We start from the raw sequence: 27,321 nt of genomic DNA, 5'->3' as shown, positions 1-27,321 counted from the left end.
ACCTCACATGCAAAAGGGTTGGAAACTACTTCCAAGGCCTTTGTTCATCAGACTTTTCTGTGGGTCCAAATCTAGAAGGAAGTGGGATGAACTGGTTCATTCCTAACTATTTCAATAAAGACAGAGACAAAGACAACCACCTACCTGTTAAAGGAACTTTTGTAAAAAGCGCTCCTAACTTTCATTTCTGGGGAGAAATTAAGGTCCTGGGTCCTCTCCCGTTGCGGAGCATAGGCTCCGGACGCGCAGGCTCAGAGGCCATGGCTCATGGGCCCAGCCGCTCCGCGGCATGCGGGATCCTCCCGGACCGGGGCACGAACCCGCGCCCCCTGCATCGGCAGGCGGACCCTCAACCACTGCACCACCAGGGAAGCCCTGGTCCTGGGTCTTGCACTGAGGAGCACCCCACATTCTCAGCTTGGCAACACCTTGTCCTTTGTGTGACCTGCCGTGGCTCCAGCAGCGAGCAGAGTCTACAGAGTGCAAAAATAAACATATCTAAGGGCCTGTGGAATTTGATGGCCTGTGCAGTATGGGGCAGACGTGGGCCGAGGGCCAGGCCCTGTAGGTGAGCCTCTCAGCAGCCCACGTTCGTTTTTAGCCACTCGGTCAAAGCAAGAAGAGACAGCCAGCCTGGCAGTGAAGTTCTGTTTCCAGGTTTGGCCCTGTCTGGTGTCAGGACCTGGCCCTGCCCCCGTGTTCTCAGGGTATCTCATTGAGATATATTCACTTAGGCCTCTGTTACCCAGATAATGGGAAGGCTAGTTAATCTGGTTTGACAGTGGCTAAAAAGAACAAAGAAAGAATGGATAATTTCTTGCCCCCATTCCTCAAGCTCCCTGGGCTCCCTCCCCACGTGACTTGAGAAAACATCCATAACTCAAGATTTGGGGGTGTTTGTTTACTAAATATTTACTGAGTGCCATTTTTTTCCAGGAACCATCCTAGGCACTGAAGCATTAAGGGTCCCTGCTCACAGGGAGCTCACACTCTGAGTACAGACCTGAGTTCTTCTGCTTGCACTCTCTTTTATATTTATTTATTTATTTATTTATTTATTTATTTATTTATTAATTATCTTTCGCTGCTCCACGCGGCTTGTGGGCTCTTAGTTCCCAGATTGAGCCCAGGCCCCCAGCAGTGGAAGCACAGAGTCCTAACCTTTGGACTGCCAGGGAATTCCCTGCCTGCACTCTCTTTGAAACACAAGTTCTCCACAACACCCCGTGACTTGAGGGGTTAACTTCCAGCCAACTGAAATATTTCACTCGGTTCCCTTTCCATGTCAACAACATGGCGGGAGCAGTGATGACAGAGTAAGGAAAATGTTGTAGAGACAGGCAGCACTGTTCTTCCATAAAAGGTTCTCTGTCAACTAACAAAACGATTCTGTGAAATGCATCTCAAGCTCCAAATTTCTCCTCTGTAGCCAAGAAGCCTCTGATATAACGTCATCTGATTTAATGATTCCATATGCTGTTGAGTGTAAAATTAGAATTAAAGAGTTCTGCAAGGTCACTGAGTTAGACACAAAAATTTCTTCCTTGAACCCCACAAATATTGAGCACCAGTTTTATACCAGACATTCTGCTAAGTGCTGGAATATTCAACGACATGTTGTATTTTTTATCAAAGAGGGCTAGCTACAGCTCAGGCCTATCACTGCTTTTACTTGTATTTCCAGATAGGAGAGAAAAGAACTGTATTTTTGCAGAAAATGGTTACTGGGGGCAAGCTCCTTGTTTTGAATTGCACTGTCAACAAACTATTGGACTCAGGAGTAAGCATTTTTCTGTTGTTGCCTAGAATCAGCGACTCTGGATTAGGAACTGACAGGGTGAGAAAGAAACTTGCATTCTACTCTCTGCCTCTTGTGAATCAAAAATTGTACCTTTTTCTCCTTCTCTGAAGACCAAATGCCATATAAATCACCCTGCTGCTTATTCTACGTCTTATGTAAAGTATTCCTATCCTCAAAGTCTCATAGACAATGTAGAAACGTCGGCAGCTTTATTAGCAAAGGTTAGTGTTTCAGTTTAGTGCCAAAAGGTCCTGACAGACATCCAAAAATTTCTGGTTGAAGTCGGTAATTGTTTACTCCCCTGTTACCAGAATCTGTCTGAGGACTAAGCAGAGAGAGAAGCAGAAAGGAAAAGAAAAGCAAAAAAAAAAAAAAAAAGCAAAGTATTTCTGCACTTACGAACAATATATTAAAAAAAATTTTTTTTTTTAATTTTGGCTGTGTTGGGTCTTTGTTGCTGCACGTGGGCTTTCGCTAGTTGCAGAGAGCGGTGCGCAGGCTTCTCATTGCGGTGGCTTCTCTTGTTGTGGAGCACCGGCTTTAGGCGTGCAGGCCCAGTAGTTGTGGTGCATGAACTTAGTTGCTCTGCAGCATGTGGGATCTTCCCGGACCAGGGATCGAACCCGTGCCTCTGCACTGGCAGGTGAATTCTTAACCACTGCGCCACCAGGGAAGTCCCAAGAACAATATATTTTTTTCACAACGTATGTGTAATATCATTGGGCAACAAAAATAAATAAATCCATATGCATTAGAAGGCGTCCCTAAGACCCAGAGACTTCAAGTGGAAAAAAAGTTGGGTCCTTGAGCCAGAGACAATCTAAACCCAAGCAGAGAGAGAAGGGGTTTCTTTAACTTCTCCCCGACTTTCAGTTGTTTTGGGGGCTTGAGTTTGCCCCTGGATAGAAGTCTGTAAGGCTCAGCTGGAATACTTTTCTCCACTGTTATAAAGGCCGTGCAGAAAAGTGTTGGAATTCCCTCATGGCAGACCTGGAAGATGGCCCTTCAATGCACATCCCCTAGGCCAGGCAGTTCAGTGGGCCCTTGAGTCCCGGGTGGGTAGAACCAGACATTTAATCATTGGTAAGAGGGTGTAATAAAATATCCAGGGGCTGGGAGGCAAGATATCCTTCTCTTTCCCAAGAGGTTTGTATTTCACCGTAGCATTTAGCAGATATATGCCAGGCACTGTTCCCGGTGCTGGAGACACAAGATCGAACATAATCATGGCTTCCACCAGGAGGGAGCTTGGAGGCCAGTGGAGAGCAACGGGATGCAGAGATTACGACCACAAGCTTTGAACTCAGGCCGAGGCTAAATCTTGGATAGTTAGAGCATTCTTTATCTGTAAAACGGAAATTATAATACCTCCTCCACAGGGCTGGGATAAAGATAAAATGAGAAGAGAAGGCGGAAGAAGATGGTGCTCACCAGCTTTTTACCTGCGCCTACTCAGCTATCCCAGGACCAGCTTGAGGCTGAAGAAAAGGCAAGATCCCAGAGATCACGACAGACCTCACTGGTCTCCTCTTAAAGAGAACCTCCCCCATGCCGGTACCGGAAAGGCTGGATACCTCAGTTATTAGAGGATTTTGGAGATGGAGGTGCTTTTCCAGCGATCCGTGTGGCCCAGTATCCCCTGAATATGGGACAAGAGAAAAAAAATGTCAAATGCACTGGCCACTCAGGTGCATGCTGAAGGAAAAATTAAGTATGATGCAACTGCTCGACAGGGACAGCCAAAAGACAAGGTCATTTATAGCAAGTACACTGACATGGTTCCCAAAGAAGTCATGATTGCAGATGACCCAGACCTGCAAAGACCTGATGAAGAAGCCATTAAAGAGAAAAAAGACAAGGGTAACCTTAGAAAAATCCTTTATCACAGAAGGTTGCTGCAGCCATGCCAGTCCGAGCAGCAGCTGGTAAACTGGCCGCTCCTCAGTATATCCAATACACACCATCTGAACAAGGAGCGGCGTTCAACTCTGGAGCTAAACAGAGAGTTATTCAAATGGTGGAAATGCAGAAAGATCTGATGGAGCCTCCAATGTTCAAGATTAATAAGAAGATTCCCTGGGGACCACCGTCTCCTCCTGCACCTGTCATGCACTCTCCTAGCCGAAAGATGACCGTGAAGGAACAACAAGAGTGGAAGATTCCTTCCTGTATTTCAAACTGGAAAAATGCAAAGGGTTATACAGTTCCATTAGATAAACGTCTGGCGGCTGATGGAAGAGGACTGCAGACAGTTCACATCAATGAAAATTTTGCCAAACTGGCCGAAGCCCTCTATATTGCTGATCGGAAGGCTCGTGAAGCTGTGGAAATGCGAGCTCAAGTAGAGAGAAAGATGGCTTAAAAAAGAAAAGGAGAAACATGAAGAGAAACTTAGAGAAATGGCCCAGAAAGCCAGGGGGAGAGAAGAGCTGGGATCAAAACCTATGTGGAAAAAGAGAATGGGGAGGCACGTGAGAGGGATGAAATCCGGTGTGACAGGCGAAAAGAGAGACAGCATGACTGGAATCTTTCCAGGGCAGCTCCAGATAATAGGTTGAAACTGCAGATGAAAATCGAGATATCAGTGAAGTCATTGCTCTGGGTGTGCCCAATCCTCGGACTTCCAATGAAGTTCAGTATGACCAAAGGCTCTTCAACCAATCCAAGGGTATGGAGAGTGGTTTTGCAGGTGGGGAAGATGAAATTTACAATGTTTATGATCAAGCCTGGAGAGGTGGTAAAGATATGGCCCAGAATATTTACAGGCCCAGTAAAAATCTGGACAAGGACATGGTTAGTGATGACCTAGAAGCCAGAATAAAGACTAACAGATTTGTTCCCAATAAGGAGTTTTCTGGTTCAGACCGTAGACAGAGGCTGAGAAGGACCAGTCCAGTTTGAGGAGGATCCTTTTGGTTTGGACAAATTTTTGGAAGAAGCCAAACAGCACGGTGGCTCTGAAAGACCCTCAGATAGCAGCCGCCCCAAGGAACATGAGCATGGAGGCAAGAAGAGGAGAAAGGAACATGAGCATGGAGGCAAGAAGAGGAGAAAGGAGTAGATACTTTCTTCAGAGTGAATGAACTATTATTCGTAACCCTAATGATGCAAGTCATATGGGGGAACACTTTGCAAATGACCAGGATAAAAACCAAATCTGGGTGTCAGAGCCCAGCGCTACTTTTTATTACAGGAGAAAGGGGGGATGGAAAAATTCTACTTTGAATTATTTAGTTTTTTTAAAGAGTGGGTTGTGTTTGTGCTTCTCCCACCTTTTGGCATTTATAGAACATACTGCCCCACACATGAAATTAAGGCCACTTCCTTTTGAGTGACATTAGCACTTTGGGGTTAATATTGTGTCTAAGAGTGACTGCTTACGAATAAAGTTACCCCAACCACAGTGAGTAGAAAGAAGGATGTCCACATATTGGAACCGTCCTGCCAAATGATGTTGTCCCTATTGTGCTCTGTTTTAATTTGGAGTGGGGAAAGTAAGCTCTTGCTTGGTGCAACTATTTGTTTCCAATAAAAACATTTAGACAAACAAAAAAAGATAAATGAGGTAACATGTGTATAATAGTGAATCCAGAGCCTGGTGGATTAAGTGCCCCCAAATAGTAGCTGTCGTTACTATTATTGCTGTGTGGCTTCACTGGCCCAGGAGTCAGAGACTTGAGCTCTAAGTACTGGCTGGTTCTCTGTGACACGACTGCTTTGCTCCTGGGTGAGCATCCTTTAGAGGGAAGCCGGTTGTGTTGAATATTCTTCATTTTCTAGCTGGAATGGTTGATTTTCTTGCCTGATGTCTGAAGATTAGACCTTTCTGACGGAGATGAAGTGCTTTTCCCATTTCTTTCAATTGAATTACCACATTAAAACTAGTGACTGTTATTTATGCTTTTAATTTATTTTTTATGACTTGCTGGGGTTCTCTCTGGTGAAGGCAGAGGTTATTTCATTCATTTATTAGACACTGATAGAGCTCTTACTCTGCGTCAGACATTGCGTGTGTGTGTGTGTTGGGGTTTGGAGATGGTGGAGAGAATTGGGGGAAGAGACAAGGATGACTTAAGGTTATTTCTGTTCTGTGGAGTTAAACAGGCCAGTGGTAGAGAGAGACATTAAATAGATAACAACAGTGCATCTGATAAGGGCCAGGAGGGGTATGTACAGAGAGCTCCAAGAGTCTGTAAAAGGAAGATAACTACTTTGAGGATGGAGGTGGGGTGGAAGCAGTTGAAGCAGAAATGATAAGTCAGGTGGGGAAGTGGCGAAGGAAGGAATTTGAAGGTAAAGAAAACAGCATGTAAGAAGATACTAAAGCTTGATTTTTTCAGTGGGTTGCAAGGAACATATAGTATCATGGGATAGGTGGGAGTGGGATGATGGGCTGGGAATGAGGCTGATATTTGGCTACAGATACGGACATATATATGGGCTGAATATGGGACCAGATGGTCCTCAGCCAACAGGTCGTGGCTGAGGACGCTGAGTTTCCATTATCAGAAATAGTATCTCTCAGTTTCCCTCTTGTTTCTACGGAGACAGGAGTGAGTATCTCAATAAAAAGCTTCAAAGGGGCCACCCTAAGGGGTACAAACGGTGTATCATTAAAGAGTACTTTCCCACTGTAGAGGCAATAGTAGAGTCCATTTGGAAATCTTCTCTAGTAAGTTGTGGTAGGGTCGAGATTTGCTCATATGATGACACAGATGTGAAAAAAATAACAGCTTCTTTGTTGCTATAATAAATCTAAACCTCTTCAAAGCCTCTATGAAGGCAAGAGTGGGGAGTTCATTTTGCTTTTTATGTCCTGTCTAAAAAACCTTTGCCTGTCCCCCAATTATGAAGATTTTCTCCTATGTTTTCTTCCAGAAGTTTTTTTTTTTTTTTTTACAGTTTTTGCGTTTATGTTTAGATATGCTATTTCGAGTTAGGTTTTGTGTATGGTGTGAGGTGCCACTAGAGAGTCGTTTTCTTCCCATACGAATAAATGTATGGGTCTATTTCTAAACTCTGTTCTGTTCCACTAATCTAATATACCGATATCACTCTTGATTACTTTGGTTTTAGAACAAGTCTTTGAAATCAGTTAGTATAAGCCTTCAACTTTTGTTCTGTCTTTTGAAAATGATTTTGGATTTTCTAGATTCTCTGCATTTCCATATGAGTTTTAGAATCAGCTTGTCAGTTTCTATTTTTAAAAAAAGGCTGCTGGACTTTGTTTGGCATTTCATTGAAACAATCAACTTGGGTAGATATGACATCTTCTCAGTGTTCCATGGAATGAACATCCTTGCTTGCTCTCTCTCCCTCTCTCTCAAGCCTTTATAAATTTCTCTCAGCACTGTTTTGTAGTTTTGAATGTCCAAATAATGCACATATCATGTTAAAAGTATTCCTAGGCATCTCATGGCTTTTGATGAAATGCCTAATGTAAAGTGGTATTTTTAAATTCCACTTTCTATTTGTTCACTGTGAAATTGTGTACAAGCCCCTGTGTCCTTGTCTTTTGAAGTAAAAGTCTGACTCAAGAGTTAATGATTGGGAAATGTGAAGATGTAGAAACAAAGAATAGCTGTTGGGCTGGGGAACTGGTAACAATTTAGACTATAAATCTGCCACATAGCAGAATCACCGAACTCCCAGTTCCCTGAAAGCTACAGATAAAGGCCTGACACACATTGCTAAGGTGTTTTTATAGGAAGCAGACCCCCACCAGATGAAAACTGCTGACCGCAAGAACATAGACCCTAGACTGGTTGAAACCAGAAGGTTGATGATGTTTGAAACTTCATCTTGACACCAACCAATCCAAGAATTATCCACGAGCTGATCACGCCCTGCTCCTTGAACACTATAAGACTCCTCGCTACCTCCTCTAGGGCGGGACACCCAGTTTTGAGGGTGTTAGCGCACTGTGGCCCCCTTTGCCTGGCAAAGCAATAAAAAGCTATTTTCTGCTTCACCCAAAACTCTGTCTCCGCATTTCTGTTCAGCACCAGTGAACAGAGGCTGAGTTTCTACAACTACTAATATATAGAAATACAATTGACTAAAAAGGAAAAATAATAAATTTCAGTTCACCAAAATTAATAGTTTCTGCTCTTCAAGATGCACCATTGGGAAATGAATGGGCAAACCACAGAATAGGAGAAAATATTTGCAATACATATATCTACAAAAGACTTGTATCAAGAATATACAAAGAATTCTTGTATCTCAATAATAAGATAAACAACCCAATTAAAAATGGGCATGATATTTGAAAAGAGGCTTCACAAAGGAAGATATATGAATAGCTAATAAAACATGAAAAAACAGTTAACATCATTAGTAGTAAGGAAAGTACAAATTAAAATTACAATGAGACTCCATTGCACACTGGAGCGCTAATGTGTTACGGTAATATCATACAGCCATGTTGATCTTCTAAAGTTAAATATACACTTAAAATATGACACAGTAATTTCATTCCTAGGTATTTACTCAAGAAAATGAAAACCTATGTCCATAAAAGACTTGTATAGAGATATTCACATAAGCTTTATTCATAATGGTCAAAAATTGGAAACAATCCTAATGTCCATCAACAGGTAAATAAATTGTAATATATCCATAAAACAGATTACTATTTAGCAGTAAAAAGGAATCGAGTACAGGTATGCACAGCAGCCTGGATGAATCTCAAAACATCATCATAGGGACTTCCTTGGTGGTGCAGTGGTTAAGAATCTGCCTGCCAATGCAGGGGACACGGGTTCGAGCCCTGGTCCGGGAAGATCCCACGTGCCACGGAACAACTAAGCCTGTGCGCTACAACCACTGAGCCTGTGTGCCACAACTACCGAGCCTGCGCACCTAGAGCCCGTGCCACAACTACTGAGCCCGTGTGCCACAACTACTGAAGCCACTGCTGTGAGAAGCCCGAGCACCGCAATGAAGAGTAGCCCCTGCTCACTGCAAGTAGAGAAAGCCCGCGTGCAGCAGCCAAGACCCAATGCGGCCAAAAATAAATAAATTTATTTTAAAAAATTATCATAAGTGAAAGAAGCCAGAAGCAAAAGAGTCCATATTGTGTGATTCTATATTTACGACATTCTTGACTGGCAAAACTCATCTACATCAACAGAAAGCAAACCAGTGGTAACGCAATGCTGAGGTTGGTGGAGATTGACTGCAAAGGAGCGTGAGGGAATGTTTGGGGTGATGAAAATGTTCTATATCTTGATTGTGGTGGTTTTACATGAGTGTGTACATTTGTCAAAAGTCATCAAAATGTAGACTTAAAATGGGTGTGTTTCATTGTATGTAAATTATACCTCAATGTAAAAAGTTTCTAGCAGGTTTTGCAAGGTTAAAGTAATGTCTTTCATTTAGCTCAGTCTTTTGTGAATCAGTAAGCAGCCAAATTGAAGGTTGATTTCTGTATAAAGGTCATTTCTCCCCTGTATTGTGTTCATCCCTCCCTCTCCTGTATGAGTGGTTGCTTTAGGGGAGAATTCATGTGACCTCATGGTAACAGTGGCGGAGGTGGTTGGCATGCAGATCCGTGAATTCTCATTGGCCTAAGCAGAACTGTCCCTAGTATTGGTCACTGGGCATCCTGCTGATGAAACTCATCTTGGTGGTCTCTAGGTAGCGGCTTCTCTCCTCATTGTGTACTGTGATGACATATCTGCTGCTGGTGGAACCTGTAGTTTGTACTCTCTGACTGTCCAGCACGTGGGGAAATTCCTCACCTTTTTTGTTGTAGTTCTTGAGGATCAGCCACGATTTCCATTAGGCTCAGGTTATTGGCCACGGAGTCACTTTCCCCTTGGCCCCAGCCCTGCCTCTCATCTCTTAGCTGTCTTCTACCGAGAACATGAGAGAGCCTCAGATCACTCCTGTACCAGATTGGTGGTGAGGGACAGTCGATGGACACTGTCTTGGCTTTCTCTCTGCCCAGACACATCACAGGCCAAAGGCACCCAGTGAAGCAGTGTCTTCCCATTGTTACCCATGGGACACACAGCACAGGCCTTCTTACTGCAGCTTCCCCCTCAACTGCTCAGGTTCCTATGTCTTCTCTCTATCACATACCTACCCTGGTCAAGGCTCTAAGGAGTGGGAGACGTGGTCCCCGAGATATCTGGGCAGCTCATCACGCTTCCTTTAAAAAAAATTTCCTCTTCCTCTCTTGGTGTAGGCTTCTGCTCTCCCTTTCTGTGTGGTGAGAGCTTCCTCTACAACGCAATGCTGTGACTTCTTACTTATAAATAGATTTATTCTGGATGGGACCCATTTCCTTGTTCCACAGAGAAAAAAACAATAAGCATAGTCTACCAGGTATCTTAGATATTGGGGAAGAGATACTTAGCAATCAGCCAACTGGTTTAAAGTTTAGACATCAGTAATTTGACGCCCTGTTTTTACAGATTAGGCAATAGTGGCAGAGAGGAAGTGATTCACGCAGGATCAGACGACTAAGTAGTGTCGCTTGGACCCAGTAGTCTTGAATCCCACTCTTGGTTATCTTTCTGCCACACACCTCTACTTCTCTTATGTCTGCAAACCAATGTAAAAAAGTAAGGATACTGCTAAAGGTTAAGGCACTGGAAATAAGCAGAAAGGATCGAGGAAGGAAAGAACAATGGAAAGACAGTGTTGGGAGCCCACCCAAATAAGTGCCTTTTCTCCAACTGCATGCTAACTGTAAGAAATGTGTAGATTTTCTGATAGAAGGGGTCACTTCAGAAAACTATACTGAGGGCAATGTGACAGATTTGCCCTACAAATGGAGTGCCTTACTGGAAGGTGATCGACTGTTAGCAAGAATTCTTTGCACATGATTAGAATTTTGAAAGCAAAGAGGACAAAGTGAAATTGAAAATATATCCCAACCTGTACTGTTTAAGGAGTAACCTTAGAGGAACATCATAATATAGAGCCTCTTTTGTTTCAAAAAATTTTTTTCTGAAGCCAAAATGAGATGCAGAATGCAATTATATTTTAGTGGTTGGATGTCAAAATAAAATAAACGGAAGTCTGCTTAGTAAAATGAAGAATTGCACGATGGAAATGTACTTTCTTTGCTTATAGTCATAGGTATTCTCTTAACTCAGTGAAGACTTTTCCATTATATTTGTGTCATATCAGGTGGGTTAATTATTTACAAGAAGCTCAGGCTGATATTCTAAGGGAACCACAGGCTGCTCCAAAGTCTCCAGGAAACTAGGTTAGCCTTGTTTAACCTGTGCATCTCTTCTGAATACATATAAATCTATTACATGACCTGTTTTGAAAGAAACTCACATGTTGTTTTGTGAGCAGTCGTACACCCCTGAGTTAACCTGGTGGTTAAACCTCCCCTGCTACCCCACCCCACCCCCTGCTTCCTTTGGTCGTGGTCACTCACATGAATGAGTGCTTAAGCTTTACCATGGCTTGTTGACAGAAATGCCCAATAACAATTTTGAAATCTGGAGGGCAGATGGGCAAGTATACTGTCCAAAATCCACCAGAGCTACTCATTCCTATTTTGACTCAAATACAGTGTTGTCAGGCGAGTCCCTTTACTTCTGAGAGCTTCAGCTTCATCATCGTGGAAGGGGGGGAAATCGTGCCCATCTCTGAGGCTTGTGAGGCTCAAGGGCAACTATTCATGAGGAATTATTAGTAACAGTCTCGCATACTGATGCTTTCAGAGAAGTCCTTTCTCCCCACCCTGGAACCGTGTGAGGATGTTCCTTGTTCTGTGGTTTACCCAGCTTGACTCTAACTTACAACATACCTTTGCTCACTATGCTGTTACTTAACAATTTTTATTTGGATTTATGCAATTATGTTTTTTTGAGAGACCCTCACCAATCAGTTCTGAACTTATAAGTTGTGGGAATGCCAAAGGAGGTTGTCTAACTGAAACAAATAAAAATGGAATCATCTGGGGATAGCGGAGGCAAAGTAAAAATTAATGATGTTAAATATCTTTTAAAGAACCAGAACATTTTATTTTGCCAAAGGCTTGTTACCTTTCCTGTGTCTTCTATGGGATAGTCACCAATTTTCTTCTTTTTTTTTTTTGCGGTACGCGGGCCTCTCACTGTTGTGGCCTCTCCCGCTGCGGAGCACAGGCTCCGGACGCGCAGGCTCAGCGGCCATGGCTCGCGGGCCCAGGCGCTCCGCGGCATGTGGGATCCTCCCGGACCGGGGCACGAACCCGTGTCCCCTGCATCGGCAGGCGGACTCTCAACCACTGCGCCACCAGGGAAGCCCCACCTAATTTTCAATGTGCAGCATCAGTAAATAGTACGGTTATTTTTAGTCCTGGAGAAACCATACAAAAGAGATTTTTGTGCTCATATTTACACTGCAGGAGTAACCTGAAATATTTATTTCAGAAAATTATATATAAAATGGTATTGAATGCAATTTTATTTTATTTTATTTTAATTAATGGACTTTATTTTTTAAAGAAATTTTAGGTTTACAGAAAAATTGAGCAGAAAGTACAAAGAGTTCCTGTGTATCCTTTCTCCTTCCCCCACCAATTTCCTCTGTCATTAACATCTTAGCTTAGTGTGGTACATTTGTTACAATTGATGAACAAATATTGATACATTATTAACTAAAGTCCATAGTTTGCATTTGGGTTCACTGTTTGTGTTCTACAGTTCTGAGCTTTGACAAATGTATAGTGTCATGTATCCACCATTATAGTATTCTTCAGAATAGAATGCAATTTTGAAAATGAATCTTTTTTTTTTGCGGTACGCGGGCCTCTCACTGTTGTGGCCTCTCCCGTTGCGGAGCGCAGGCTCCGGACGCGCAGGCTCAGCGGCCATGGCTCACGGGCCCAGCCACTCCGTGGCATGTGGGATCTTCCCGGACCGGGGCACGAACCCGCGTCCCCTGCATCAGCAGGCGGACTCCCAACCACTGCGCCACCAGGGAAGCCCGAAAATGAATCTTAATAATACCATCCCACCTAAATTTCTTTTTGCATATTCTCCCCATTCTTTGTGAGTTACAAGTATACATCTTTTACAGAAGTTTTACATAGCTTCCCTCACATTGTACACACAATTTTAGAGTCCCCTTTTTGCTTTAGCATTGCATCATAAATGTTTTCCCATATTACAGTATTTTCTTCTTCTTTATAATTTTAAAGGATTGTCTATTATCCCATTTGTTTGACGTATCATAATTCTCTAGACATTTCCCAGTTGTTGAGCATTTAGGTTGTTTCGGTTTTACGTTATTCATAGCACAGCTATTATTTATTTTGCCAGTAGTGTTCAGCTTCTCTTAAATTGTTTTCTTAGGATAACTTCCCAGAACTGAGCTTACTCTTCAAAGAATATGAATAACTTTCTAATCCTTGATCCGTTGCCCTATGTTGCTTTCCAAAGGGCTGTTGCATAGCACTGCCTGTCTCAGAATTTTTCAACAGCACTGGGCAGCACAGACCAAGAATGGTCTCACACTGGCCATGTATGGGTAGATGGCTTTATAATCTTACATTGAAGACAATTTAACCTTGGGGACTATTTTAACAGAAAAACCTCTGAAGAGGCTAGGACTATAGTCAGCTTTCTAAGCTTTGGCTTTTTCACTTGTACAACTGATCCTATCATTTCGTGACACGTTTGTGTCCAGTCGGTGAGTTATTGCATTGTGTGTGTTTGTCCGCGGCGCTGGTAGAATCACCAGTGCTAGTCCTATTGAAATTGCCAGAGTGCTAGACATCAAGCATGCCATAAACATGACTCACACATGGCTGTTCAAGAAACTTTGATTTATGGCAACACAGTATAGGCAGAAGTGGAAGATCTTATTGCCTAAAGGAGTCAGGCAGGTGTTGTACATGAGTGAAACAGCATAGGGATTGGACAGTACAGGAGGTCAGGGGCAGGCTGAAGGGGCTGTAAGGGCGTTATCCAAAGGAAGGGTGCCATGCTTGACTCCAGCTGATGGCTGCCAAGAAGGAATGCCAGACCAGTATCTTTAGCGCTCTCAGTTTTTCAAGACGACTTGGAAATCTGTAGTTTTAGATATCTCAGCTGGTACAGGCTGCTATAACAAAAATCTCACAGCCTGGGTGGCTTAAACAGACCTTTAGTTCTCATAGTTCTAGAGGCTGGGAAGTCCAAGATCAAGGAGCTGGCACATTCAGTGTCTGGTGGGAACCCACTGCCTGGTTCATAGATGCCATGCTTTTACTGTGACATCATACGGCAGAAGGGGCAAAGTAGCTCTCTGGGGTCTCTTTTATTCTTTTAGTTTTTTAAACTTTGCATCCCTTGTTGGATTTCTAACATTTATCTATTTATCCATTCATTCATTCATGCTGCGCCGGGTCTTAGTTGCAGCACACAGGATCTTAGTTGCGGCACGTGGACTTCTTATTTGCGGCATGCATGCGGGATCTAGTTCCCCCACCAGGGATCAAACCCGGGCCCCCTGCATTGGGAGCACAGAGCCTTACCCACTGGACCACCAGGGAAGTCCCCTGGGGTCTCTTTTCTTTTTTTTTTTTTTTTTTTTTGCGGTACACGGGCCTCTCACTGTTGTGGCCTCTCCCGTTGCGGAGCACAGGCTCCGGACGCGCAGGCTCAGTGGCCATGGCTCACGGGCCTAGCCGCTCCGCGGCATGTGGGATCTTCCCAGACTGGGGCATGAACCCGTGTCCCCTACATCGGCAGGCGGACTGTCAACCACTGCGCCACCAGGGAAGCCCCCCTGGGGTCCCTTTTAAATGGGCATTAATCCCATTCTGTATACGCAGGGCCCTCATGACCTAATCACTTTCCAAAGGCCCCTACCTCCAAATACCATCACATTGGAGATTAGGTTTCAACATATGAATTTTAGGGGAACAAATTCAGTCTATAGCATTAGGAAAATCTCATATTTACATGTGGCGACCAAAGTAAACATTTTAAAAACACTATAGGCCTAACAAAAATGTCCTGAAGTTTGATTTGCTCATTGCTGCCAGTTTGTGACTGCTGTCATCTGAATCTAACTACAGTCCCACAAAGTAGGTAGAGGGGATTTTTTTTTTTTGTACAAACAAAGAAGCTAAGGCTCAGAAATTATTGTTCAACAGATTATTGACTGCCTGTCCCACTAGGATGTAATCTCCCTGAAGGTAGGGCCATTGTTTATTTTCTTCACTGCTCTAAGCCCTGTTCCTAGAATGCATACTGGACACACAATAAATATTTACTGAATTAATGAGTGATGAATAAATGAAAACAGGTTAAGTCACATGGCAAATAATATCTATGTTTTTTTACCAGATACTCCTCATGATTGATTGATTGATTGATACTGAAGTATAGCTGATTTACGATATTATATTAGTTTTAGGTGTACAACATAGCTATTCGATATTTTGTATAGATTATGCTCCATCTAAAGTTATCATAAAATATTTGCTGTATTCCCTGTGCTGTATGTTACATGCTTGTATCTTATTTATTTTACACCTGGTACTTTGTACCTCTTAATCCCCTTCCCCTAATTGCCGCTGCCCCCATCCCTCTCCCTGCTGGTAACCATTAGTTTATTCTCTGTGAGTCTGTATCTGTTTTTTTATATTCATTGCTTTGTTTTATTTTTTAGAGTCCACATATAAGTGAAAACATACAGTATTTGTCTTTCTCTGTCTGACTGACTTACTATGCATAATACCCTCCAGGTCTATCCTTGTTGTTGCAAATGGCAAAATTTCATTCTTTTTTATGGCTCAGTGTATTCCAGTGTATATATATTATATACCACATCTTCTTTATCCATTCATCAGGGTTTTTTTCAATTACTTTTTTTTTTTGTTGAAGTATAGTTGATTTACAATGTTGTGTTCATTTCAGGTGTACAGCAAAGTGATTCCGTTATACATACATACATATATATATATATATATATATATATTCTTTTTCAGATTCTTTTCCATTATAGGTTATTACAAGGTATTGAATATAGTCTCCTGTGCTATGCAGTAGGTCCTTATTGTCTATCTATTTTATATATAGTAGTGTGCAGGTACTCCTCATATTTTATCTCATTTTTATCCATACAACATTCTGTGAGGCTAACATTAGCCCCATTTTATGGATGAGAAAACTGAGGCTCAGAGAGTTAAAGTAGGTTGCCTGAGTTCATATAACTCATAAGATAGAGAATCAGGACCAGGAAGGACCCGGATCTTCCTCTGACTGCTAGTTCTTTTTGTTCTTCTACCCTGCACTCTGCCACCATAGCCATAAATATCGATTCTCTCCCACCTCATCCTCCCAGGTATTGGCATTTTATTCTGCAGATCAATGCATCACATCTCCCTAGAACAGGGGTCTGCACACTTTCTCTGTAAAAGGCCAGATAGTAATTATTTTAAGTTTTGCTAGACTAAATACTTTTACTTAGTCGCAACTACTCCATTGCCATTGTAGCATGAAAGCAAAGACAAAATGCAAATAAATGGGTATGGTTGTGTTCCGGTAAAATTTTATTTACTAAAAGCGGCAGCCGGCCAAATTTTGCTTGAGGGCTGTAGTTGGCTGATTCCTGCCCAATGAGACAGAAAAATTATCTTATTTAAAAGGTGACAAGCTAGCTAAGTGGCTAGCTCACTGTATAGATATTTAAATTATTTTCTAGTTCTTTGGCTTGACTTCATAGTTCATAGAAAATATTTACTGTATACACCCTAAATTACCCCAACATTGCAGTGGTGTGCTAGTAAATGTTTAACTGGTTGTCTCAGAGGATACAAAAAGTTTGGATGTGTAGTTTACCAATGTATGGCTTCTATGGTAGAGGCACTCCTCACGTGGCCAGTTTCAAGCCACCAGTATGACATCACTGAACGTGGCATGGGGGTGAGAGGCAGCAGGTGCTGACTTCAACATACCACTGTCTGCAGGCATGTATCCATTTGTACCCTCTTGGCCGAAGTAACAGAAATCTCAACTAGTTCCCACAATAAGTCAAATGTGTTATGTTACCTAACAAGCTAGATAGGGTGGCTCCGGAATTGGTTAGTTTAGTGGCTCAGTGACATCATTAAGGTTCCAGGTTCTTTTCATCTTTCTGCTGTGCCTGCAAGACGGCTTATTGACTTTGTCTTCAGGCCAGCTTCCTTCATGGTTAAGAAGTGACGGCTGTAGTGCCAGGTGTCATATCCAGATTCAAAATGTCTATAGGAAGAAGCAGGGCTTGTTTCTTTCCTGCGTCTTTTCTTAAGAGCAAGGAAATCTTTTCCATAGGACTTTCCCTCATAGTTCATTGGCTGGAATTGCTTCACCTCCTAGCCCCTAAACACTTACTGACAAGGGAAAGGGAGACCAATCAAAAGCCATTCCCTGAAACAATGGATTGGGCCACCCTTCCCTGAAGCAAATGGCTGCTGGAGAGAGAGCAGGTAGAGTAGATCCCTGAACCAAGCCAGGGCTATGGTAGAATGGAGGAGAGGTAGGCTATGGATTGGGGGTAGGCAACCAGCTCTGTCTGCTGCAGTAGGCTGTGTATATTAAAGTGAAAATACAAGTATGGTAGATCTTTTAGATGAGTTTTTCTTTGAGTGTTTAATATTGGGGAGGAAAGTAGTTGACTATTAAAAGTAACCTACCCATGACTTCCCTGGCAGTCCAGTGGCTAAGACTCCATGCTTCCACTGCAGGGGGCGCGGGTTGGATCCCTGGTCAAGGAACAAAGATCCCGCATGCTGCGTGGTGTGGCCAAAAAAAAAAAAAAAAAGTAACTTACCCATGACACAAAGTTATGTTTTGGAGGGACTGACCCTGAAGCTCCAGAGTGTTGGAGACTCCTCAGGTTGTTTTGAAATCAGGGAGAGTTCCCTAGCTGATCAAGTCAGTGACCTTAGGCATGTTTCAGGGAAATGCCAATGGTACCATTTAAAGAACTGTATTTCTAGCTGCATCAGGCTGCAATTAATGTCCTACTGGTGTGCCTTCAGCGAGAATTATATGCGTACGATTAGGTTAAAATGTATATGAATTTACATCAAGGAATAAGGAAAAGTAGCGGAAGTAGCATAGGGCATTGGTTAGGAAAAGTAAGACTAGGGTTCATATCCCATTTCTGCTCCTTGGTAGTGATAATAATAATTAGGAAAATTACTGCATCTCTCTAGTCTGAGTTACGGTTTCTGTAAAATAGGGATAATAATACCTACCATCTATGGTTGTTGTTAAGGATTAAATGAGATACTGTCTATAACGCTGCTTCATAGCAATGTGGCCTGTGGATGGTCTGAAAAGCTACCTCCATATTGTTGTTTTCACTTAGCCCAGTGTTTTGGCTATGACTCTGTCCCTAGGCCAGTGATTAGGAATATTACCATTTCAAATAATAATTTTGACTTTCTGTCATTCAGTAGGCTTAATATTTGTATCAATACTGCTCTTCTAATACTTCTGATGGATTTATACTCTCCAGCCATTCACTCCATCTCCTTTGTCAGTCTCCCCACATTCACAGCATGGCCAATTAAGATGAAAAGGGAGGCACTTCCAGGTCTTGAAAGTGAGCAAACCTAAGTGGTCTACGTGGAATCACTCTTGTTGCCTTCGGCTCACTATCTTTGCTCTGCATTTGTTCTCTGAACTCACAGGTTGCCAATTTGTTCCCGTGGCTTCAAAGATGAATGCTTGCAAGGTTTTACTATGAGCCATTTTCTTGAGAAAGTCATGGTTTTAAAGTAAATTTTTCTTTATTAGACAGTTTGGTTTGTCCATGATTTACCAGGTGGTGCATGGTCTGTGGTCACCAAACAATGCATGCTTAGTCATATTTGAAATGATGTTTTATTTATTTATTTATAAAGAGCAGATATATATTTTTTAATATTCATTTTATTTATTTGGCTGCACTGGGTCTTAGTTGCAGCATGCGGGATCTAGTTCCCTGACCAGGGATCAAACCTGGGCCCCCTGCATTGGGAGCGCAGAGTCTTAGCCACTGGACCACCAGGGAAGTCCCTGATGTTTCATTTAATTAATATTATTTAAAATTTCTTCTGGTGATCATTATAAAATTATATCCCAAATTGGGCGATTGGCTCAATCCAGTGGAAAAATCACCTGTTAAAACTCTGATTTAGTCTCTTAAAAAATTCATCCCTAACTGTAATTAAGAAGCTTGATTGACATGCCAAAGTATACCATAAGAAACACTTGATCTCACAGTTCTTGTGGGACCACATTCAGGCCGCGCTTAGCTGGGCCTGGCTGGCTTGGCTCAGGGTCTCACAAAGCTGCAATCAAAGTGTCAGCCAGAGTGTGTTCTCAACTGGAGGCTCAACTAGGGAAAAAGTGTGCTTCCAAGCTCACTTGACATGTTGGCAGAATTCATTTCCTTCTGTTGTAGGACTGAGAGCTTTAGCTTTTTGCTGTCACTTTAGCTTTTTGAGGCTGTCCTCAGCTCCTGCTGGCTACCCATAGTTCCCTGCCACGTGGCCTTCTCCATGGCAGTGTGCAACACGGCAGCCTGCTTCTTCAAGGCCAGCAGGAGAGTGAGAGTCGGCTAGCAAGGCTGAGTCTTATTCAGCATGATCTAATCATGGAAGTCATGTGCCATCACTTGTGCCATATTCTGGTTAGAAGCAAGTCACAGGTCCCACCCACACTCAATGGAAGGGATTACACAAGGACAAGAACAGCAGGATGTGAGACCGTAGGGGTAGCTTAGAAACTGTCTACCACAAGGAGCTGTGTGTGTCTTGCTTATCACTGAATCCTCGGTGTCCAGAATAATGCCTAACGCACATTAGATCCTCCGTAAGTGTTGGTAGTTGAATGAATTAATGTTGCAGATATTACTTCTTTGAATCATGTGTTGCTTTTTTTTTCCCCCCAAGTCTATGGTTTACCTTTTGGTCTTATTTATCACATGTTTTGGTGTATAGACATGTTAAATTTTAATTTAGACAAATCGACAAAATTTTCCCTTGGTTTGTTAACATTACTTTACATCTCAGGGAGTCCTTTTCCCATCCAGAGATTAGATAATTATTTGCATATGTTTTCTCCTAGATTCTAAATGACTTCTTTTTTACATTTAACTCTGATCTATCTAGAAGGTTAAGAAATAAATGGAGGGACTTCCCTGGTGGCGCAGTGGTTGAGAGTCCACCTGCCAATGCAGGGGACACGGGTTCGAGCCCTGGTCCAGGAAGATCCCACATGCCATGGATCAACTAAGCCCATGCGCCACAACTACTGAGCCTGCGCTCTAGAGCCCGCGAGCCACAAGTACTGAGCCCGTGAACCACAACTACTGAAGCCCATGTGCCCTGGAGCCCGTGCTCCACTGCAATGAGAAGCACACGCACTGCAACGAAGAGTAGCCTCCGCTCGCTGCAACTAGAGAAAGCCCAAACACAGCAACGAAGACCCAGTGCAGCCAAAAATAAATAAAATAAATAAGTTTATTTTTTTTAAAAAGGAATTAAATGGAGAGTTGTAACAGGAGGTAGCAAATAATCCTTTTTTTTCCCCATCCCTCTTTGCTACCTTATTTAGTTGTATTGAATTATTATGTGCTAGCTTCTGGGCTTTCTCTTCTGTTTCACTTATTTTTCATTCTCTTCTTGCTTCAATTTTTTCCATCTAAGAATTATAGCATTCTTGGTCAGAAAGGCCCACGCAGTTACCGTCAGAATCATTCAGTATAATAATTAAGACACAGCCTAAGCTGTTGTAACAGAAAGACTCCAGAATGGAGAGCCTCAAATAAAGCTGAGGCTTATTTACCTTTGGTGTAACAGTGAGGGGTGTGTGAAGTCGGGAGCTGGAGAGGCACCTCTTCCCCACAGAGTCGTTTGAGGACCCAGGCTCATTCTGTCCTGTAGCTCTGCCAGCCCCTAGGGCGATGTCTGGCCTGTGTGGTTGGAACTGTCTCATCCCCACATCCACTTTCCAGTCTATGGGAAAGGAGGTGGCGGAAGTCTTAAGAAAGTGCCTTTGCCTTTGAGCTGAGGAACCCGGAGTGGCATGTATTATTTTGCTCATATCCCTTTAGTCTAGACTAAACCATGTTGCCACATCTACCTTCAAGGTATGGTATCCAAACTGTCGTCATGGATTTGGCTAAAAGTTGAGAAGATCTGTTATTAAAAAAAGAAGAAGGGGGAGAGGTTCCAAGGATAACTAATGGTCTTTGCACTAGGCCAGTATTCACAGTTAACGAATAATCATATTTAACAGGAAAGTAATAATCATTTTCACCAAGTGAAAAACTATCTTTGGATATGGCAATAAAATACAACTATGTCCTGATTTTTGGTTTTAGATGGCCAGTAACCCATGTTCCAGGTAGCTCTCTATACCAGTCTTGAATGCCAACAGGAAATCACTGGACAGCAGACCCTTCCAAGATCATAACTGGGCTGTTGGAGTAACTTGGAAAAGAAGAAAAAAGAACTGAAGCCATGGCAAAAGTAAATAGATCTCGGTCTACCTCCCCACCGGATGGAGGATGGGGTTGGATGATTGTGGCTGGCTGTTTCCTTGTTACCATCTGCACCCGGGCAGTAACCAGGTAGGTGGGACTTTCTTCTTGATTTATTATCAGATGACCTGGCTTGTCTTTTTTTCTAAGTCGGCTTCATTCTAGTTCTGAACCTGTCATTGTGAAAATATATGTGTAAATATATGTTTTGTGCGTGTGTGTGTATTTCCTTTGACTGCTTGGATATCTTTTTCTTTGCAAGGAATGTGATTTTCTGACATTTAAAAGTCCTGGATAGTGGTCTCTTATAATCTCTGACACATAAACCTGGAGTGTTAGGACATTTTTCAGCTAAATATTATGGCTATGCCAGACATTTATTTTCATAAGCAGCTCATCCCACAAAGGACAAATATATAAGCTCAAAATAGTCCTTGAAAACATCTCAGCTCACCAGAATTCTGAGCCGTTGGAAGCTTAAAGCCTAGAGTTTAAATTCTTTTGCTTCATTTTGCACTTGGCTGTGGTAGTGGAGGCTGATTTCTAGGTTGAAGGAGAGAAAGAGCATAAATACAGGGATTCTCTCATCTCATTTGGTCATGTTTCCTCTTTTCCTTTTACCCAAGGGCATAGCCTTGACTATACTTAAGTTAAACGTGCGTACACTGAGATGCATTCATCTCATTTACATTTGGAATAAAGCCACACTTGAAATCTGCATGTGCTAGCTCTCTCCTCTAGAGGTGCCTTCATTCAAATTGAACTCTGTTGCTCTTCTCTGGCAACGCTCCCTTGGCAGCCAAAGAAACTGACTTGCACTACATTATCTTCACTTGATAGCATCATCAATAAAAGCATCGGGCTTCCATGGTGGCGCAGTGGTTAAGAGTCCGGCAGCCGATGCAGGGGACACGGGTTCGTGCCCCAGTCCGGGAAGATCCCACATGCCGTGGAGCGGCTGGGCCCGTGAGCCATGGCCGCTGAGCCTGCGCATCTGGAGCCTGTGCTCTGCAACGGGAGAGGCCACAACAGTTGAGAGGCCCGAGTACCGCAAAAATAAAAAATAAAAATAAATAAAAGCATCGACGTACCCCCCATAACAAATAGATAATGCAGGAAAGAAGCAGGATGTTTGTTTTTGCTGCAATAAGGATTCGTTGATTATGTGTCAAAATAAACTGTAGACTTGTTTAAAATAATATGATGGTTGAGTCTGATTTTTCTCCCGTCTGGATTATGGATCTTGTGTTCTGGGAGTGAGAAGGTCATAGAGTTAAAAGGCATCTCTTTCATCTTGGTTCTTACATGTGGAAGCTTTCATCATTCCCATGAGAGGAAAGTTCTGGAAGTGAGCTTAGTGCTTCTTTAAGAAGGGCGGCTGGGAACCAGAAAAGAGGATTGTGGCTGGCAGCAAAGGCCTGTTTTCAGAGGTTCCTGGGAGAGGCTGGGAGGAGGATACCTGAGCACAATAGGCTCAGAGGAGAAAAGGGTGACACACCAGGAAGCAACCAAGGGAACTGGAGACAGAGACGAGGAAAGCAGCCTGCACGGTGATTTGTCAATTCAGAGGATCAGTGCCTATTGGGCAGTTAATTCTTTTTCCAGTTTTATGGAGAACTAACTGACATTCATCGCTATATAATTTTAAGGCATACAGCATGATTTTTTTTATTGAAGTATAGTTGATTTACAGTGTTGTGTTCGTTTCTGGTGTACAGCAAAGTGATTCAATTTTTTTATATGTGTGTGTGTGTGTGTGTGTGTGTGTGTATAACTGAATAGATATATTCTTTTCCATTATGGTTTATTACAGAATATTGAATTTAGTTCCATGTGCTATACATTAGGACCTTGTTGTCTATCTATTTTATATATAATAGTTTGTAAGCATGATGATTTGATTTACATATACTATAGGTTCGGCTAACATCCGTCTTCTCATATAACTACAATAAAAAGGAAAGAAAAGAAAAAAGATAAAAACTTTTCTCTTCACAATGAGAACTCCTAGGATTTATTCTCTTAACAACTTTCCTATATATCATACAACAGTGTTAGCTGTAGTCATCATATTGTTCATGACATCCCTAGTACTTATTTATCTTATAACTGGAAGTTTGTATTTTTTGACCACCTCCCTCCAATTCCCTTCCCCTCCCCACCCCCCGCCTTGGTAACCATAAGTCTGATCTCTTTTTATATGCGCTTGGTTGTTGCTTTAGATTCCACATATATTTAAGATTATACAGTATTTGTCTTTCTCTCTCTAACTTATTTCACTTAGCAGAATGCCTTCAAAGTCCGTTCATATTGTTGCAAACGGTAGGATTTCCTCGTTTTTTTCTGGCTGAATAATATTCCATTGTATATACGTACCACACCTTCTTTATCCATTCATCCATCCATGTCTTGGCTATTAAAAATCATGCTGCTATGAGCATGGGGGTGCAGATATCTTTTCTAGTTAGTGCTTTCATTGTCTTTGGATCTATTCCCAACAGTGGAATTTCTGGATCACATGGTAGTTCTATTTTTATCCCTACTGTTTTCTGTGGTGGCTGTACCAATTTACAATCCCATCAACAGTGCACAAGGGTTCCCTTTTCTCTGCATCCATACCAGCATTTGTTATCTCTTATCTTTTTGATGATGACTATTTTAACACGTGTGAAGTAATAGCTCATTGTGGTTTTAACTTGCATTTCCCTAACAACTAGTGATGTTGAGCATCTTTTCATGTACCTGTTGGTCTTTAGTATATCTTCTTTGAAGAAATGTCTATTTAGGTCCTTTGCTCATTTTTTAAATTGGGTTATTTGTTTTTTTACTATTGAGTTGTGTGCATTCTTTGTATGTTTTGGATATTAACCCTTTATCAGATACGTGGTTTGCAAATATTTTTTCCCATTCTTTTCACTTTGTTGATGGTTTATTTTGCTGTGCAGAAGCTTTTTAGTTTGATGTAGTCCTGCTTGTTTATTTTGTTGCTTGTGTTTTAGGTGACGTATCCAAAAAATCATTACCAAGACCCATGTTGAGGAACTTTATTCCTATGTTTTCTTCTAGTAGTTTCATAGTTTCGGGTCTTATATTTAATCCTTAAATCCATTTCAAGGTAATTTTTGTGAGTGGTCTAAAATATGGGTCTAGTTTTATTCTTTTACATGTGAATATCCAATTATCTCAGCACTATTTACTGAAGAGACTGTCTTTTCTCCATTGAATATTCTTGGCTCCCTTTTCAAATATTAGTTGATGCTTAGGTTTATTTCTGGGTTCTCAGTTCTGTTCCACTGGTTTATTTGTCTGTTTTTATGCCAGTACCAAACTGTTTTGATGACTACAGCTTTATATTATAGTTAGAAATCAGGAAGTGTGATACCTCTTTCTTAGGATTTCTTTGGCTATTTAGGATCATTTGTGGTTCCATATAAATTTTAACAGTGTTTTATCTACGTCTGTAAAAAATGCCATTGGATTCTTGATAGGAATTGCATTGAATATATAGATGGCTTTTGATAGTGTTGACATTTTAATAATGTTAATTCTTCCAGTCCACAAACATGGGATATCTTTCCATGTATTTGTGTCTTCTTCAGTTTCTTTCACTGATGTCTTGTAGTTTTCAGCATAGAGATCTTTCATGCCCTTAGTTAAACTTACTGTATTTGATGCTATTGTAAATGGGATCAATTTCTTTATTTCTTTTTTGGAAATTTTATTGTTAGTGTATACAAACACTACTGATTTTTGTATGTTAATTTTATATCCGGCAGCTTACTGAGTTCATTGATTAGATTTAAGAGACTTTTGGTTGTGTCTTTAGGATTTTCTATATATAAAATCATATCATCTGCGAACAGAGACAATTTTACTTCTTCCTTTCTAATTCTAATACCTTTTATTAATTTTTTTTGCCTGATTGCCAAGGCAAGGACTTCTAGGACTGTGTTGGATAGGAGTGATGAGAGTGGCCACCCTTGTCTTTTTCCTCATTTTAGAAGAAAAGCTTTCAGCCTTTTACCATTGAGCATGATATTAGCTGTGGGCTTGTGACTTATGGCTTTATTATGCTGAGATATGTTCCTTCCATGCCCAATTTGTTAAGTTTTTATCATAAATGGATGTTGAATTTTATCAAATGCTTTTTCTGTGTCTATTGAGATGATCATACAATTCATTTCTTTCATTCTATTAATATGATGTGTCACATTGATTGATTTGTGTATGTTGAGCCATCCTTGCATCCCAGGAATAAATTCCACTTGAACCTGGTGAATGATCCTCTTAATATGCTGCCAACTCAGTTTGCTAGTATTTTATTGAGAATTTTTGCATCTATACTCATCAGGAATATTGGCCTGTAGTTTTCTTTTCTAGTAGTGTCCTTTTCTGGTTTTGGTGTTAGGATAATGCTAGTCTCATAAAATGAGTTTGGGAGTGTTCCCTTCTCTTTGATTTCAATAATATGCTTAAAAGTTAAACCATACATCTGGAAGGTAAAAATTCAAACAATACAGAAACATATAAGATAAAGCCTTTTTCTCCTCCCTTCCTGAATCCCTGTTTCACTGCCTAAAATTAATCTCATAAATAGTTTCTTGAGATCTGTCCAGAAATTTTTTAAAAAACCTTATGTCCACATATAAAGCATGTTCTTTTCATTTACACCAATGGGATCATATTATACACACTGTTTTGAACTTTTTTTTGTTGTTTAATAATATCTTTTGGAAATATTTCCATATCAGCACATATGGCTCTACCTCACTGAAAGGTAGGTGCTTAAAATTTCACCATATGGATGTTTTCATAATTTATTTAAAACATTTTTATTGATGGACGTTTATATTGCTTGCTGGTTCTTGCTTTACAGACAATGCTACCATTTATAATCCAGGGCATTTAAAAGTCATATTTCCCTCTTACCTTGTAACTGACGATGCTTCCTTACACATAAAATTTATATAAGCTTAAAGTTGTGCAGGCTATTAAAGTAGTCATTCTTATTTATTTACTCCCTCTGTTCGTTAATGTACATGGCTTACATATTTTTGCTTCAAGACATCTTGTTACCAAACACATTATCTATGTTAAGAATCATATTTCAGGACTTCCCTGGTGGCACAGTGGTTAAGAATCTGCCTGCCAGTGCAAGGGATACGGGTTTGATCCCTGGTCTGGGATGATCCCACATTCCGTGGAGCAGCTAAGCCCATGCACCACAACTAGTGAGCCTTTGCTCTAGAGCCCATGAGCCACAACCACTGAGCCCACATGCCACAACTACTGAAGCCCGTGTGCCTAGAGCCCGTGCTCCACAACGAGAGAAGCCACTGCAATGAGAAGCCCGCGCACCGCAACAAAGAGTAGCCCCTGCTCACCGTGACTAGAGAAAGCATACACGCAGCAACGAAGACCCAACACAGCCAAAAATAAAAAATAAATAAATTTATATATTAAAAAAAGAAGCATATGTATGTGGTTATTAAATTTTACCTCTGACAAGCCTACTCACATGTTTGGGCAAGAATCTCAGGTGTTACTTCTGAATTTTACATACCTACAGTTTGATATGACTAGTCAAATCAGTTGTAAAAAACCCATCGAACAGAAAACAAAACAACAGAACAAGGTAAAAAAGTCACAAGAAATAAACATAGTCCCACAAATATTAAACCCCTCAAAACAATTTAGTGGAGAGAAGAGATTATGATTTACAACACCAAAATATCTTATTGTCGTTTGGGGTGCTTTCCTCTTAGTTGTCCTATGTTCTTCCACATTTCCAACTTCTGCATCTCTCTTTTACTAATTCTTTCTCTCAGCTTATAAGCTCAGATTCTTCACACCTCTACTGTACCGTATCTAGCCACGTGCTCCTACATAGCTGCCATCTGTTCTTCCTCTTCCTTTCTCATTCACGTTCTTGAAGTTGCTACTCAACCATTTCACTTCTTTATCTTCCAGTGACTTCTCTAGCAACTCTCAGCCTGCTTTCCGTCCTAATTTTCTTCCTTTCATACCTTGAACCTTGAACAATGTTTAATGAGCATCCC

At 41.4% G+C, this 27,321-nt stretch overlaps 1 protein-coding gene and 1 pseudogene across 2 annotated transcripts in view; both read left to right on the top strand.

The window, feature by feature from the left end:
- The window catches only part of SLC16A12 (solute carrier family 16 member 12), a 93,540-nt gene that overhangs the window by 48,302 nt on the left and 17,917 nt on the right, over nucleotides 1-27,321 (top strand). For both annotated transcript variants that reach the window (XM_089897897.1, XM_089897896.1), the window contains exon 2: nucleotides 21,104-21,352. In XM_089897897.1, coding sequence (XP_089754023.1) covers nucleotides 21,243-21,352 — 110 coding nt within the window. In that variant the 5' untranslated portion in view covers nucleotides 21,104-21,242. The remainder of the gene's footprint in view (nucleotides 1-21,103; nucleotides 21,353-27,321) is intronic.
- Nucleotides 3,001-7,567, top strand: LOC111172510 (SNW domain-containing protein 1-like; annotated as a pseudogene).

Source organism: Delphinapterus leucas, chromosome 16, assembly GCF_059928025.1.
Source record: "Delphinapterus leucas isolate spDelLeu-1000000601 "Yukka" chromosome 16, BTC_Dleu_Yukka2, whole genome shotgun sequence".
NCBI classification, from domain to species: domain Eukaryota; kingdom Metazoa; phylum Chordata; class Mammalia; order Artiodactyla; family Monodontidae; genus Delphinapterus; species Delphinapterus leucas.
The sequence above is the reverse complement of the archived record's forward strand: the minus strand, read 5'-3'. Positions and strand labels throughout refer to the sequence as shown.